The 14,543-nt window shown below is 52.0% G+C and overlaps 5 protein-coding genes across 5 annotated transcripts; 3 read left to right on the plus strand and 2 right to left on the minus strand.

Annotated features, from left to right (window-relative positions):
* Positions 1–1,700: 1,700 nt before the first annotated feature.
* On the plus strand, positions 1,701–2,870 carry BDP81DRAFT_464947 (short-chain dehydrogenase; the record flags this gene model as incomplete). Its single annotated transcript, XM_060594215.1, has 3 exons — positions 1,701–2,007; positions 2,124–2,505; positions 2,573–2,870. The coding sequence occupies 3 exons, from the start codon at positions 1,701–1,703 to the stop codon at positions 2,868–2,870; spliced, it is 987 nt and encodes a 328-aa protein (XP_060439985.1).
* Positions 2,871–2,993: 123 nt separating this feature from the next.
* BDP81DRAFT_115254 (uncharacterized protein) lies at positions 2,994–3,663 on the minus strand. The gene has a single exon (XM_060581534.1). It carries the CDS (start codon positions 3,483–3,485, stop codon positions 3,117–3,119), a length of 369 nt encoding a protein of 122 aa, XP_060439986.1. The 5' UTR covers positions 3,486–3,663; the 3' UTR covers positions 2,994–3,116.
* A 584-nt stretch (positions 3,664–4,247) lies between these two features.
* BDP81DRAFT_464948 (choline transporter) lies at positions 4,248–6,278 on the minus strand (the record flags this gene model as incomplete). The annotated part of the gene is made up of 7 exons (XM_060594216.1): positions 4,248–4,477; positions 4,530–4,766; positions 4,835–4,946; positions 5,003–5,208; positions 5,259–5,835; positions 5,921–6,003; positions 6,065–6,278. The coding sequence occupies 7 exons, from the start codon at positions 6,276–6,278 to the stop codon at positions 4,248–4,250; spliced, it is 1,659 nt and encodes a 552-aa protein (XP_060439987.1).
* A 4,047-nt stretch (positions 6,279–10,325) lies between these two features.
* Positions 10,326–11,447, plus strand: BDP81DRAFT_484572 (uncharacterized protein; the record flags this gene model as incomplete). The annotated part of the gene is made up of 2 exons (XM_060595108.1): positions 10,326–10,516; positions 10,571–11,447. 2 exons carry the CDS (start codon positions 10,326–10,328, stop codon positions 11,445–11,447), a joined length of 1,068 nt encoding a protein of 355 aa, XP_060439988.1.
* A 385-nt stretch (positions 11,448–11,832) lies between these two features.
* BDP81DRAFT_410287 (heterokaryon incompatibility protein-domain-containing protein) lies at positions 11,833–14,336 on the plus strand (the record flags this gene model as incomplete). Its single annotated transcript, XM_060589115.1, has 1 exon — positions 11,833–14,336. One exon carries the CDS (start codon positions 11,833–11,835, stop codon positions 14,134–14,136), a length of 2,304 nt encoding a protein of 767 aa, XP_060439989.1. The 3' UTR covers positions 14,137–14,336.
* Between the last annotated feature and the right edge of the window lie 207 nt (positions 14,337–14,543).

Raw genomic sequence — 14,543 nt, forward strand, 5'->3', positions numbered from 1 at the left:
ACGCCTCGAGAAACAACATCCGCAGTTCCGTCCGGATAGTGTGTTGGATGGAGTTTGGGAATGAGAAATGGAGCCAAGCCCCACGAAAGCCTTACCAAACTCCTGTCCAGAGACTCAGAGCTCAGAGCTCAGAGCTCAGACATGTCGGGGGTGTATCGCAGCCCAACGAGTGGTAGTTGAATCAACCATTTTCCGTTTCATGCCAGTGAAAAGTTGAAAAAAGTGATAAAGTGTGGTGGTGGTTCTTTCGGTAAACCAACCGATTTTCCGCACCGCGGGCAGCCGGTTGAGTTTCCGCCGCGCGGAGGGGTCCAAAGGTGGAGTATTCCCGATTGCCCGCCCCCATGTTCCCATGTTCTTCCCCCAGCATAGACTAGACTCTCTCTCACGCGGGAGCGCATCCAACTGCTTTCCCGGAGCTTTTGGAAGCAGCTTGGAACCAGGGGAGGGGGAGGACCACACAGAGAGACAGAGACACGGGAACACGGGGGCAAGGCGGGGGCGTTCCAATCTCTATTCTGAAATCTGACATCCCGCATGACCTGTCTCGGACATCGCAGACCCATCTTTGAAGGTTCTAGCCCTCGATGAGGTCTCGATGAGGGAGAGAAATCTGGAGCCCTTTGCTGCACATGCTGCCCATGGCATGCAACGAAACGTACCCGCCGGCGTGGATGAACAAACCTTAGATTTTTGCAGGTCCCGCAGAGACTCCAACGAGCAGCAAAAAGAAAAAGAAAGAAGTGGTGCCAGGGGTTCCGTTTCTAAGAAAAGATGAGGCGAAGGGAGCTTCGAGCTTGACACTACGGATACCTATTGCACACACACACACACACACTCACACTCACACACCCATACTTACTAGACACTAGATACACTGCAGTACTTGGTAACTTGACGGCACACGACCGAGCCCGACGTCTCGTCACCAGTCCATTTCCGGAACCGGCAGAGCGATACCTACGACCTAGTATAGACAATCCTAGACAGCTCACCATAACGCAAGCTCCCCATCAGTCCAATCCCATCCCCTTGTTCCTTCGCCCGCCTCGGCCGGCGCTAGCCAGTTGGTTGCTAAACGGATGCCCATTGTGCTCGGGATTGCTGATCTTGATCTTACCATGGGGGCATGGGCCAAGGGTCATGGCATGACGGGAAGAACTTAGACGGTGAGGAGGGGGGGGTGAGAGAGAAAGAGGCGTGGGAGGCAATGAGACGAGACGTGGGTTTGTGGTGGTGGGTGCGGGGGAAGCTCAGCCCATCAGAAAAAGGGTGAAAGGTAGAGCTCGACGATGTATAAGAGGACGACTTCACGATGGTGTCCTAACCTCTTAGTCTCTCTTCACTATCACACACACTTTTCATCATCATCATCATCACTCCTCTCGTCTTATAGACAACCAACAAGCTCTACCAGTCCCATTGACTACCAACCATCAACACCTTTGGTCCAATACACCCTCCTATCTCGGTCCGTCTTAGTCTTAACTAGCCATCAACCACCTCCGTCATCAACCTACTCCAACGGAACCAACCGCAGCAACGTAATACTCGAAGAAGCCAACAAGAGAAGAAAGGCCTCTTCCCTTCCATTCTCCAAACCCGGAAGCCTATCCACACACACACACACACACACACACACACACACCAAAAACACAGCAGAAATGTCTCCCGCAGCTCTCGTTGAAGCCAGCAGCAACATGTCACGGTACCTAACCCGCGTCCGGCCGCTCCGTCTAATTGTACCTCATCTGACCCAAAGGAAACTTCCCAGACTCGCAGTGCAACCCGTCGAAGCCCCCGTCGTGGCCCCCGCGAACCCCCTCGTCGCGCAGGAGAGGAGCTTCCACTCGACCCCCAAGTCCCTCGGCCTCGGCGCCACGACACCCCAGGTCGCCCGCGGCCTCCCCGAGTTCAGCCTTCAGGGCAAGGTCATTGTCGTCTCCGGCGGCGCGCGCGGACTCGGCCTCACGCAGGCTGAGGCTCTCCTCGAAGCTGGCGCAATAGGTAAACAAGCGATTCTACCTAGCAACCCTCTCTATATCTCCCTTCCTTGGGGATACAAACTCTCCATATGTGTCATACATCAATACACAGCCAAATACTAACACCGAACCCCTTAGTCCACGCAATCGATCGCCTCCCGACCCCCGACCCCGATTTTGAAAAGGTCGCCCTCCGCGCCAACGCCGAGCTCGGCACAAGCCTCTCCTACCACCAGGTCGACGTCCGCGACGTCGCCCAGCTCAACGACATCGTCGAGGGCATCGCCAACCAGCACGGCCGCATGGACGGCCTCATCGCCGCCGCGGGCATCCAGCAGGAGACCCCCGCGCTCGAGTACAAGGCCGAGGACGTCGACCGCATGATGGGCGTCAACGTCACGGGCTCCTTCATGACCGCCCAGGCCGTCGCGCGCCAGATGGTTCGCCTGGGCACCGGCGGCAGCATCGTCTTGATTGCTAGCATGAGCGGTACCGTTGCCAACAGGGGGTTGATCTGCCCGTAAGTCTTTTTACCACATATACAAACTCCGCAAGTAGACAGTTTTGGACTGACGACGCAACTACAGCGCATACAATGCCTCCAAGGCCGCCGTTCTCCAGCTCAGTCGTAACCTGGCTGCCGAATGGGGCGCCCACGGCATCCGCGTCAACACCATCTCGCCCGGCTACATCGTCACCGCCATGGTCGAGGCGCTCTTCGAGACCTACCCGGAGCGCAAGATCGAGTGGCCCAAGCACAACATGCTCAACAGGCTCAGCCAGCCCGGCGAGTACCGCGGCGCCGCCGTGTTCCTGCTCAGCGACGCCAGCAGCTTCATGACGGGCAGTGACCTGCGCATCGATGGCGGGCACTGCGCCTGGTAAGATGCGGAAGAGTAATGACTGGAAAAAGGAAAAAGCGATTTTTGATGACTTTTCTTTTTGGGTCTTTTTGGGTCTTTTTTTTCTTTTGATGATTAGTCGTTAATTATTTTTCAAGACTATTGGAGGAGTTTGGGAGCTTTTTTTTTGCGGTTTTCGTAGAGCAGTATACCTAAAATTACATCTTTTTTTATACATCCTTCAAATCTTTCCATCAACAAACCACTTCTTCATGTGTGATTTGCCTCATCAAGCAGGCGACGTGATCCCAACCCGACCCAACCTCGCCACAACCCCAGCCTTCAATTCCAGCCTCGCCTCAATCTCCGCGGGCGAGTATCCCCTCTCGCGCATCAGGTGCATCTGAACAATCGTCTTCAAATCCAAAAACTCCCTCCCGCCGCTACTGCTGCGTCCAAGCCCGTCAAATTCGGCGTCGGCCTCCTGCTGGAGCCGGCGCCGGGCTTCGAGGGTGCCGAGTGTTGCGTTGCGGGAGGTGGAGGGGAATAGAGGGCCGGGGTTCTGGATTAGGTCGGCGTGAGGACTCGGGCCGGGGCCGGGGCCGGGACTGGCTGTTGATGTGGAGGAGAAGGTTGGGTTGGGCTGGACGATGCCCATTTGGCGGAGGCGCGAGGAGAATTCGGCGGTGACTTCGGGGTTTGTGGTGGTAGTGGTGTTAGCTGTGAGGTCTGGGTTGTGGTGGTCAGCTTTGGGGTCATGATCGTACAAGAAGTCTGCATGTCAAAGGGAATACTGACCTTCTGGTTTGAGTGTCGCCGTCTTCGCCTGTGACCGGGCCTGCGCGGGCTGCGTCGGAGGGGCAGCGTGAGCTGTTCTCGCGGCGGAGGACGGTGGTGGTACGGCGCCCGGGGCGCGGGTCGGGAATTTGCGCGCGGCGCCTTGCGCGGCTTTTGAAGAGGATGAGCCCATTGTGTCGAATCTTGTTCGTGTGGTGGTGGGAAGGCGGACGGGCGGACGGGCGGACGGGCGGACGGGCGGGCGGGCCAAAGTCGAGAGGCAAACACGGGAGAATCGCTTTGGGAGAATTGGTGGGAAAGAGAGAAATGCGACCGAGGAAGCTCGAGATTCGTTGCGGCAAACGATGGAATTCTTATCGATAAGCACGGCAAGGGCCCATGACGCATCCATTCCGGGGTACGTACCTTATCGTAAGATGAGTTTGGTTGTGTTTGATTGGGCAATTCACCGCTCTTCGACGGAGCTCTCGGTGTGGTTTTCGGTCTGCTTTGATGAATACATCAACAAATGGTCTTGGATTCTTCCTCTCAATTAGCTTCAATAATAGCCTAGATAAACTGAATACATCAGGTCTTTAGTTTCATCCATTACCGCTCACTCTAATAAGCTCCAGTATCTCCATTATTGCGATGCGTGAGGTTCTTTCAACTCCGACGAAGCCACAGCCGTCGTGTTCTTCTCTGTAACAACTGGGCTTACACCGTCTGTGGCAATGTAAAGCTCCATCACCTTGGGTCCAGGATAATGATGAACCGCGTGGACCACCCACCAAAGCCCCGTGATCGCCACCGTTCCCACCAAGATGACGGCACTCCAGTTCATCGTCGCTACTGTCGTGGGCAGCACGAATGCTAATGCTCACGTCAGGGTGTGGCCAAAGTTTTGGAAGGAACAAAAACTTACGGAAACAGAACATGATATCAAATAAGATGATGAATAGCACGGCCAGTCCGTTGATGATGTACCCCGCCTTGCCCAGGTGGAAGGGTCCGCGAGGGAAGTACTTCCGCCCCGAGAGCATGTTTGCTGCGAATGGGATGGCGTATGAGACGGATGTGAGGATGATGAACGAGCTTGCCAGTGCTAGGAAAGCCGCGGAGCTACCGAGCGGTATGGCTCCCAGTCCGGTTGCGACGACACCTAAATCAATATTCATATTAGTCTTTAGACGATTGAGGATGAGGAAGGACGAGCACATGGCAACGTACAGACAAACAAGGTTGACCAGACAGGGCAACTCAGGCGCTCGTTGACCTGCGCGAAGACATTTGATAAGGGCACAGCATTGTCGCGTGCGAGCGCCCAGTAAGTCCGTGAAACCTGAGAAACAGTTAGCAATTGGGACATCGCCGGGTCTCATTGCATGGGCGGCTTACGGTCAAAGTCAAGCCCACACAGCACGTCAGCGTACAGCCCAGCATGATGAAGAGCAGACCAAACGCTGCGCCTGGGTTCCGGATTCCACTGCTGCTCGTCGTGGCTTGCACGTAAATGTTGGTCAGCGGGAAGGAGTTGAAACCGCCTTGGAGAGCTGTAATGTCCGTGATGGCGTACGACAACGCAACGGCGAAGCAAAAGGCATCTATCAAAAGTCAGTTGTGGGTTCAACATGTTGACAGACTGTTGACTAACAGACGAAGCCCAGGGATATCTGCAAGAGAATCGCCTTTGGGAGATCCTTTGTGGGATGCGGCATCTCTTCAGCCATGTGCGTGACCGAATCAGGCGTCCCGATCGTGAAGGCGCCATTGAGAACGCCTAGGAGAAAGGCAACGCCTCCTGACCAGCCCGTAGCATTGTTCTCGTCGAAAGAGCCCCATACAAAGTGATTGCTCGCGTGTTGCTTCGGCATAGCGACCAGCACGATAATGGTGACGACGCCGCCGATCAAGACGAAGAGTGTTCCGGCTTGCTGGGTATACGGAGCGTACTTATTGGCAAATACAATGAAGCCCGCGCACCCCCAGAGGATGATGAGGTATCCGATGAAGACGTGGAAGGGCTGGCTGACGTAGGTGTCCCAGTTCCAGACGGCGTACATGCTCACGGCGACATTGCTCGAGATCTGCAGCAGGGCCGCGAGCGAGAAGAGCCAGCCGTAGAAGTTGATCCACCCGGTGAAGAAGCCGAGGACTCGGCCCCAGCGAGGACCGCCGGCGATGGTGGCCCAGTGGTAGACGCCGCCAGCCGTGGGGACTGATGACGCGAGCTTGGAGAAAGGTGTTAGGCGTCGTGATTCACAGTGTTTGCGAAATAAGAGAGGGAAAGAAAGGACTGGGATGAGAAAACCATACCTCTGATAAACTCAAACCGATGAGGGAGTAGTAGAAGACGGCGACGAGAAGGCCGTAGATGATACCGGGTGGGCCACCGTTGACTAGATTGATCCCGGCTCGTTACAACGTCCGACTTGCAAGCAACAGGCGGCTTAAACTTACGAATGGACACGGAAATAGACGAGCCCAAGGCGACCCAGGCGTTGTCCACCGTCAGAGCCATGCTTGCCAGTCCAAAGAATCCATATTGGCGATTTAGTTGATCCCTGTGGCCCGCGGCGTTCAACCGGACCCCATCTTGGACGGCGACTACGGTCTCGTCATCGGATGCAGAAGCCGACTCCGCAACTCTATCTGGTGCAACAGTTGCCTTCATTGCAGGTCTCGCAGCCAGGATAGTCGGCTGTATGTACCTGGCTGGTACAAGAAAGCGTGGAATGTGTGATATCGAAGCGCGGATGTCACTCAAACAGCAGACCGCTAGAAACGCTGAAAACGAAAGTTTGAGGAAAGAGGAGGATCAATTTCGAAACAGAAAGCAAGACAGTAACAGTCCGGCCCAAGACGTCTGTGAAATGCGACACGACGGACGAAATATGTAGGATCCGAGGAGGCAGACGATAAGACGATCCTGGTGGGTGACATTGTACGCCATGTCTTGGGATGGAAAAAGCTGCAACTGGTCACTTCTCTTGCAGTGGCTGGCAATATCAGATAACACTTGTGCGACGGCCATAGGTACAGATTTGGCGTTGCATTCAACAACCGACTTGTCAGCCTGCAGAAGCGCCGATTCTGCATATCAGAAAGAGATGCTTCGGAGAGCTAGGCATGGGCATGCTGCGAAACACCCTGCCCAGGGTCTTGGCAATCAGCAGAAACGCGCTGGCAATTTGTTTCTCTGAGGAGTCGTCGCCGAACTACTAGAGCCATCGTACGCTACCCGCTACGTGGGACGGGCCGTCCGATCTCTGACTTGTACGGAATATCATTGTATGATCCTCGCTGGTCCACTCGGAAAGGCGAGGTAAGGTACGCATAGTAAGGCTTATCGTGCAGTCTGGGGAGATAGAGGCGAGATAAGTTGAAAAGGGAGGCCGATTATTGACAAATTGCAGTGCACAACGTTGAGTGGCTGGGTAGCACGAATACATGCGGGAACGGTCGAGCGGCGAGAAGTAAGCTTTCTCAGGGGCGATGCCGAGTGGCTTGTGCCTAGGTAACAGCCCATAACATGGCTCGACCCAGATCAACCATCATAGATGGGACCCCCCTTGAATGCCGGCGATCTCGAGTGGAAACAGCGGCCAACCCTATGGCCCGTCCACCGTCCATGTGTGGCTGGCTGGGGAGACCAGCCGAGGCGCATCGTGTACCTACGGTAGGTATTCGTAGACGGCCCATCTCATCGAACTTGCTCCTACGCTTTGTGCCAGGCTTGGTGTAGTAAAGTTCGCGATGAAACTTGTGCTCTGTGAATCCGTCCTGGATGACCATCGAAGAATTGACCCAATCGATCTTGCACCGGCAGATGCGGTAGCGGCCGATGTGACGATGACTGCTTTGATCAAGAGTAGCCGAGACGGTCTATTCCGTTATTGGACTTCGTAAATGATTGAGGCCCTTGTCTGAAGCAAGGAAGCTGAAGCTGAAGCTGGTGAAGGTCGAGATGCGTGTCTCACTGCTGCCGCCTAGATGCAAGAGGTACGAGACGGGATCCAGGCCTGCTAGTTTTCGCCCGATGGCCGACCATGAGCTTTCGGGTCATTTCATTGGCAAGTCTTGGCAAGGTGATGGGTAGGAATAGAGTTCCAAGTGCTGACCACTTGTTGAATAATCGCCTGGAGACGCGCAACGGCGATTAGCAAGACCTGAGAAATCTTACCAAAGGGCGAGAACCAGTAAGGTAAGTAGTCAACAATGGGACGGAGTGGTGTTGATAAGAGGGTATTCATCTTCTTATCGAGCCAGGGTTGTCGCGCTCATGATGCGATGGCACAAAAAGAAACTTATTATCAGAAAAAGAACCTGGGAAGAAATGAAGCAGTCAAGAACCGTGCAATAAGGTACCCAGATACACCCCGCTAGAAGCATCCCCGCGATCCGGCAGCCTAACGCCGAAGACCCGCTATTCGTTTATTCACCTGCCGTTTACTACCTAGCGCTGTCCCTTATGGATAAACTAGCGAGAAAGGGCCAGAAGCTTAACACCGCGCCAAGTGGGTCCGAACGTTGCACCAGGAAGGAGCTGAGGGACGCGGGAAGGAACACTCGCTCCAACTTGCAAAGCTCTACGAATATGGACTTTTGATCAATCCAGTATTTTTCATCAATTGCCATATTCTAATGGTAATTAACGTCCATATCATAGTTGGCCCCTTTCATGACCTCAATCCTATCAGCATCGCCTTCACCATACATTTGGTGCTCAGCCAACATCTCATCCCTATTTCCACGTTGCGCTGCCTTGCTTGACGTTGTACTGATTGGTGGACATTCCCCCCAAAGCTTCGTCAAACTTTACGAAATTCGACAGCTGAACCTTGCTGCAAACTTAATGGCCGTCATGGAGAGTATTGCAAGGCTCGTCGAACATCCCAATCCCATTCTCAGGTGGGCCAGCGCGAATTCGCGAATTTCTCGTGTGGGCAAAGCCCCCTTTTACTACGTTTCAATGCTGAGCTTCTTATATTACATCTATAAGCTATCCATGCGAGGCAAACACTTACTTATTAGTTATTATTAACCGGATCCTAATTTTCAGTCACTCTACTAAAGAACTCCAAGTACCTTATTATCGAAGAAAAGGTTTTTATATAAGTTATAAGTGTAAGGGGCTGGCCCCTAGGCTTGTTCTGTTGAAGTGCGGAAGTGGAATTGGGCGGGTATGCTCGGACCAGAACGAGCAATCTGAACCCATAATAATCTGGGTGAGACCAACCAATGAAAATGCAGGAATCCAGGTGCCTCAGATGAGGGATATTCCTGGCTGCATCTGGAAAGGAGAGAACGCAACATAGACAAAAAAAAATGATCACGATAATCCACGACATGTTCAACGTAGAGGTGCCGTCGATTGACTATTCTAAGCTGAGGAGGAAAAGGAGGAATTACAGGGGTTCGCGTACAGCTATGGCATGATGTGCCCGGACTCGGCGGTGTACTGCGGCAGAATGGTGGCTCCGGCAAAGCCGGACATCTCGACCGGCTCCGGCCTGCAGCATAAGCGAATGTAATAATCCAATGTAATAATCGGTTATTACAGGTCGCGGTCGGACAGCTTCCCAGCAGAGGGGTGTTCGTGTGGCTCCGGCAAGGCCGGAGATCTCAACCGGGCTCCAGCCCGTGACACGTACTTCAGTTGAGCCTTTTATTACCATGTAACTTCTTAAGCACGTAACTCCTATGGTACCTGTATTTATGAATTATAAATATATCATTAAAATCGTGGAAAATCACTGACTCTAGATATATTTATAAAACATCTGTAGCCCTTATATTCATTAAAATATCAATATATATTTCTTATATTATAGAGTACTAGTTTTAGAGTACTAATTAGATAACTATAAGTTTTATAATTTTAGTAAATATTCTAAGTATTATTACTATTTCCGTAATAATAAAGCTTTTGATACTTATAAATTAAAGTAGGTTAGTTATTTATTTTTAAATAATAATATTAGCTTATTAATAAGCTAGTTATTGAAATTATAATTTTAATAATTTTTTAATAAAGAGAGAGGGTAAAAAGAAAGAAAGAAAGATTAATTTATAAAAAGAGCTAAGGTTAAATAGTACGAAAACCTAAGGGTAGGGTCACGTTTACATATACTATAATAATTCTGTAGTAATGTAAAATGATAGTGTTAAACAGTGTACTATAGAACTCAATGGTTGAACACCGCAACTTGAGCGGCTACAATGTGACGCTGAAGAACGAGTCGATATTCATCCAATTTCCGATCAAAGCTTGTGCGTCTTGCCATTGCCGATGTCGACATCCGGAACCTGCCTGTCACTTCAAACGCCCAGACAATGCTTTCTTAACTGCCGGTTCTATCACCCAGGGACGGTGCCGGATGGGTTCGAGTCATCCAAGGTCATCCCTTCTAATCCGGGGTCCTGTCCAAGGCACCATGTAGCGTTCAACATCTCTACTCAAGGCTAGAAGGCAGGCATTTATATGAATAAACAAGCAGCGACAACTCTTTCAAGCCGTATCCACCTACATTTTGAGAGAGCGGAGTCTAGTCGACCGCTTGACCCATTATCATCATCTGAAGATGATACTTAAACGGTAGTGACCCGTATAGGTTGTTGAAATGCCCTGAGTGTCGGTTCCCTCTTCAGTCTTTCTTATTCCATTCCGACCGTTTTCTGCAGCTTCTTGTGACGCCCGCGGCGTTGTACCCAGTTCACAATGGGTAGCTTCAATTACCTAGCAGTAGTAGCTATTACGTTCCTTCTGTGCATGATTACTCAAGCAGAAAGCTCGCCGAAGCCAACGAGACAATGTCCGCCTCTGAAGAAGGGAAGCTTCGTCATACAGCAGTACCAACTCTATCCCGAAAATGCTGACTGGGACGTCAACAACTGCATCGTCTATTTCGGGTAAGCTTCTATCAAAAATTTACATATCAACCATGGTGCTAAATTACAGACCAGATCACTGTTCAACGCAAGCGTTGTAGTTTACGATCCTTACAAGGACACCGTCCTCGACATCTTAACGTTCGACGGCATCACACACAACCCTGCCTTGCACATCGGTGGTGTGCAAGTGGACACTCGCACCAAATTAGTTTCCATCGTAGTCGACGCTGCCGCCCCCTTCAACACCGCCGGCAAAGACGTATCGGGTGATAACTTCATCATCCAGTACGACCCAGCGAAGAAGCAGGTCCTTTGGAATAAGAACATCACGGCCGTAACGAAAGGAGAATACGGCGGCTTCCAGGATATTGAGCACGACACCCACGGCAACACCTACATTGTTGGCTCGTTCCCGGGAACAATCATGAAAGTCGACCGCCAGGGCTCTGCTGTCGTCCCGTGGTACCTCCCTGCGAAAATCGACCACACGAAAATGGGCTTCTCAGGTCTCGCGGCCACCGGCAACATCCTGCTATCCAATAATAACGAGGACGCCCAGATCTACCGCTTCGACATGAAAGCGGACAAAGGCACTCCCGTGCTCGTGCCCAGGTCACCGAATACGACGCTAGCGGGCACCGATGCCATCTATCTTCCACCGAGGTACGGTGGGAAGGTGTTGCTCATTGCCGAGAATACCAAAGGCGTCACTGTTTTACGGTCAAAGGACGGGTCCTGGAAGTCTGCTGAGCACCTTGGTACGGTACCGAATAATTCCACTGATGCTCAAGGAGGGATTGTCACTGCTCCGGTGCAAATCGGCGACAGTCTGTTCATGGTTGAGGAGTTCTTTGCGGATGCTCCCGTTGCCGGCTCAACTTCTGGGAATAGGACTAGTTTCCCGATGGTAGACATCACCTCGCAGGTTGAGGATCTTCTCAAGAAGTGAGGTCATCGCGGTTTGAAATAGTAATCATAATGAATACACTTTCAGCCAATGGAGAAATTTTCAGAACTTCATCGCCATGTCGACGATGCAGAGTTTATTCGCAGATTCGATTAGGTGGTAGCTGAGACCACTCCTTGACTTTTCTTGAACTGACAAGCCGCTGGTACATTGTCTGACATGCATAAGAGTCTACAGGCATCCACACTCTCGCATCAACTGCCAAGTGCCTATTGGATATGAGATTCCATCTAGTCCACACCCCTTGCCGATGATAGGGCTACAAAATCAACCCAATAGCTCATTATCACGGCCAAAAGCTGCCGGGTTCGCGCTCAGTGCCCCTCCAACACCATGATACCTCGGTAACGTGAAATCTTCACCAATCATGCCCTCCCCGTCATCCCGGCCTCACTCCTGCGAGTGGTGTCGCAGACTCCTCGTCATCCGCGCCGAAGCCAATATCCCGCATCGGAACCGGAGCGACAGACACGACGCAAGGTGGAACAAGATCGTATTCAACACCAACCTCACAGATCTCCTTGTCGTCCAGCAGGAAACATGCGCCTTTATAGACTGGATCCTCGACGGAGAGTGCATCGCACGACCAGAATTAGGCGAATGCGTCGACAACATATCCGGCGAGGTCTATCAGATGGACCTAGAGGAGCTTGAGCAGTTTCACGGCCAGATTGACAAGGACCCGGACTACAGGCTTCCTTCCATGCGCCACGTCGTCCAGAACCATAGTGACGGGTACGTCGACTACGTCCTCGTGGCCGAGACGAATCCCCCGTTCCGCATGGGTGGCGACCACACGCCGGATGTTCTAACCATAGAATACTTTGGTCTCTGGGACCCGCGCACGAAGCTGGTTTCGTATAGGACGGTCAAAGAGCTACAGATATTTACGACGCATGATAATCCGGCAGCCAGGGAATTCTGGACGCGTCCGATACAGAATGATCCCGCGTATTGTCTGCCCATGGTCAAGTCGTGGCTGGCAGAGTGCGAGGATAAGCATGAAAAGTGTCGGGAGCTGAAGACACTGTCTGGGCCGTCAACACTCAGGCCCGTTAGGCTGATCTACATTGATCCAAGCTCTGTGGGAGTAAGCTTTTCGCTGCGGTTGCAAGATACAGCGAATCTCAATCCTTTGCCGAGATTTGCGGCGTTGAGCTATTGCTGGGGCGGCAACCAGACGGTGAAGTGCGAGACGTCTACGCTAGAAGCATTCACAAAGAACATTGTTTTTGAGAAGCTGCCTCGGACGATACAAGACGCCGTCAAGGTCTGCGCACAGCTCGGAGTCGAGTATATTTGGGTCGATGCTCTCTGCATCATCCAGAATGAAGGCAACGACGAGAAGATTTTGGAGATTGCCAAGATGCCTTACATTTACGGTCAAGCGTCGTTCACCATTATGGCATCCAGGGCCAAGACTGCGTGGGAAGGGTTTCTTCAGGACAGGGACTCAGACATCGAATCTAGCCAGGCGTTCCTTCTCTCATGGCAGTCAGAAAAGGGCGAAATTGGATCGATTACCCTGGCTGAGTTGGAGACGGGCCACGAACCCATCGACGAGCGAGGATGGACTTTCCAAGAGCGTCTCTTGTCTCTCAGGATTGTCGAGTTTGGGTCTCGGCAGACTCGATGGAGCTGTCAAGAGCCGATCCTGTCAGTGACCGGGAACGACATGCTATACGGCCTCGACGTCGGCGAGGGTGCCACCGACGGCTGGAGAAAGATTGCAGAGCCCAATGACCTGAGGCAGGATTCGTTCAGCTGGGGTCTCTGCTCCAAGACACCATCGCCGTGGGGTGCTCTGGTGGACATTTACACCAGCCGCAACCTATCCTTCAATACTGACCGTGCTGTGGCCATGTCGGGGGTTGCGGAGCGCTTCGCAGTGTTGACTGGCGGTGAGTACGCCGCCGGTCTCTGGAAAAGGAGCATGCGAGACGAGTTGCTCTGGAGAGTAGAACAGGATGAGCGACGGAATCGGCCTGTGGTCTCTCAGGGGCCTTCGTGGTCGTGGTTTGCTATTGATAGCAGTGTGAGAGCATACATGGCTTTGGGTGATGGTTGGGAAATCCCTACGTTCGAGGGCGATGTGACGGATGCAACGGAGGTCTTCCACGCTGAAGTCTTGTCTATTGCTGCCGAGCCGGTGAATCAGAAAGCACCATATGGTGATGTCCGTAGCGATTCAGGTCGGCTTAGACTTCGCGGGAGACTCGCTGCGGCTACCCTCATCAACCATCCTACAGCAGACTCGGGGAACGACCCAGAAGATGTCTTTGATATAAGTAGTCCTCAGAGCTTGCAGCACGTTATTGACTCAGGTATCCGGCTCATGAATACTAGAAACATCAGTTGTCATCTTGATTGCCTAGATGAAGTAGATGTCAAGTCTGCAAAGACGGCCGGCGACTCTGAGGGGTACATGGCTCTGGAGATCAAGAGAGTGCGTGGGTACTCTGCCGATTGGACTGTACTCGGTTTACTTCTACGGCCGGCTGAGCCCAACCGGGGACGTTCGTTGGAAGGTGTACCAGCTTACAGAAGAATTGGCACATTTGAGTTGGAGCTGGAGACCATTTTTGATGACTTGGATGATGATGAGAGTTTTCAGAGCGAGGAGCGTTGTTTCTTCGACTTCATCACATCACAAGTGATTGAGATATCTTGATAGACATGGTGAAGACACAATATGTCTCTGTTTTGGTTTGTAGAACCTCAAGTACGATGCAAAGTTCGAGGACTGCCAGGTCACAACAAGGCTCAGGTCGCCTCTTCTTACTTCCATCATGTTCCCGCCCTTTTTTTCTGAAGACTTTCTATATGTCGGAAAATATGTAGCGAATTTCCATGTACAAAGAAACGTTCGAGAAAATGAGAACAAAAGGGAATGTTCGGTATGCGGCCGTCTACTTAATTTCGTCAATTGCCCCGATATATCACTTGCTCCGTCTTTATCTCGCTTTGTAGTTGGAAATTACTCGTCATCTTCTGCATAAAGTCATAATCAGAATCGCACATCTGTCTCAAGTAAAGTCCTGCGTTGACTTGACTTGACTTGAAGAATCGTCTTGTCTC

This window comes from Colletotrichum phormii (genome assembly GCF_030913505.1).
Source record: "Colletotrichum phormii strain CBS 102054 chromosome Unknown BDP81scaffold_26, whole genome shotgun sequence".
Lineage (NCBI taxonomy): Eukaryota > Fungi > Ascomycota > Sordariomycetes > Glomerellales > Glomerellaceae > Colletotrichum > Colletotrichum phormii.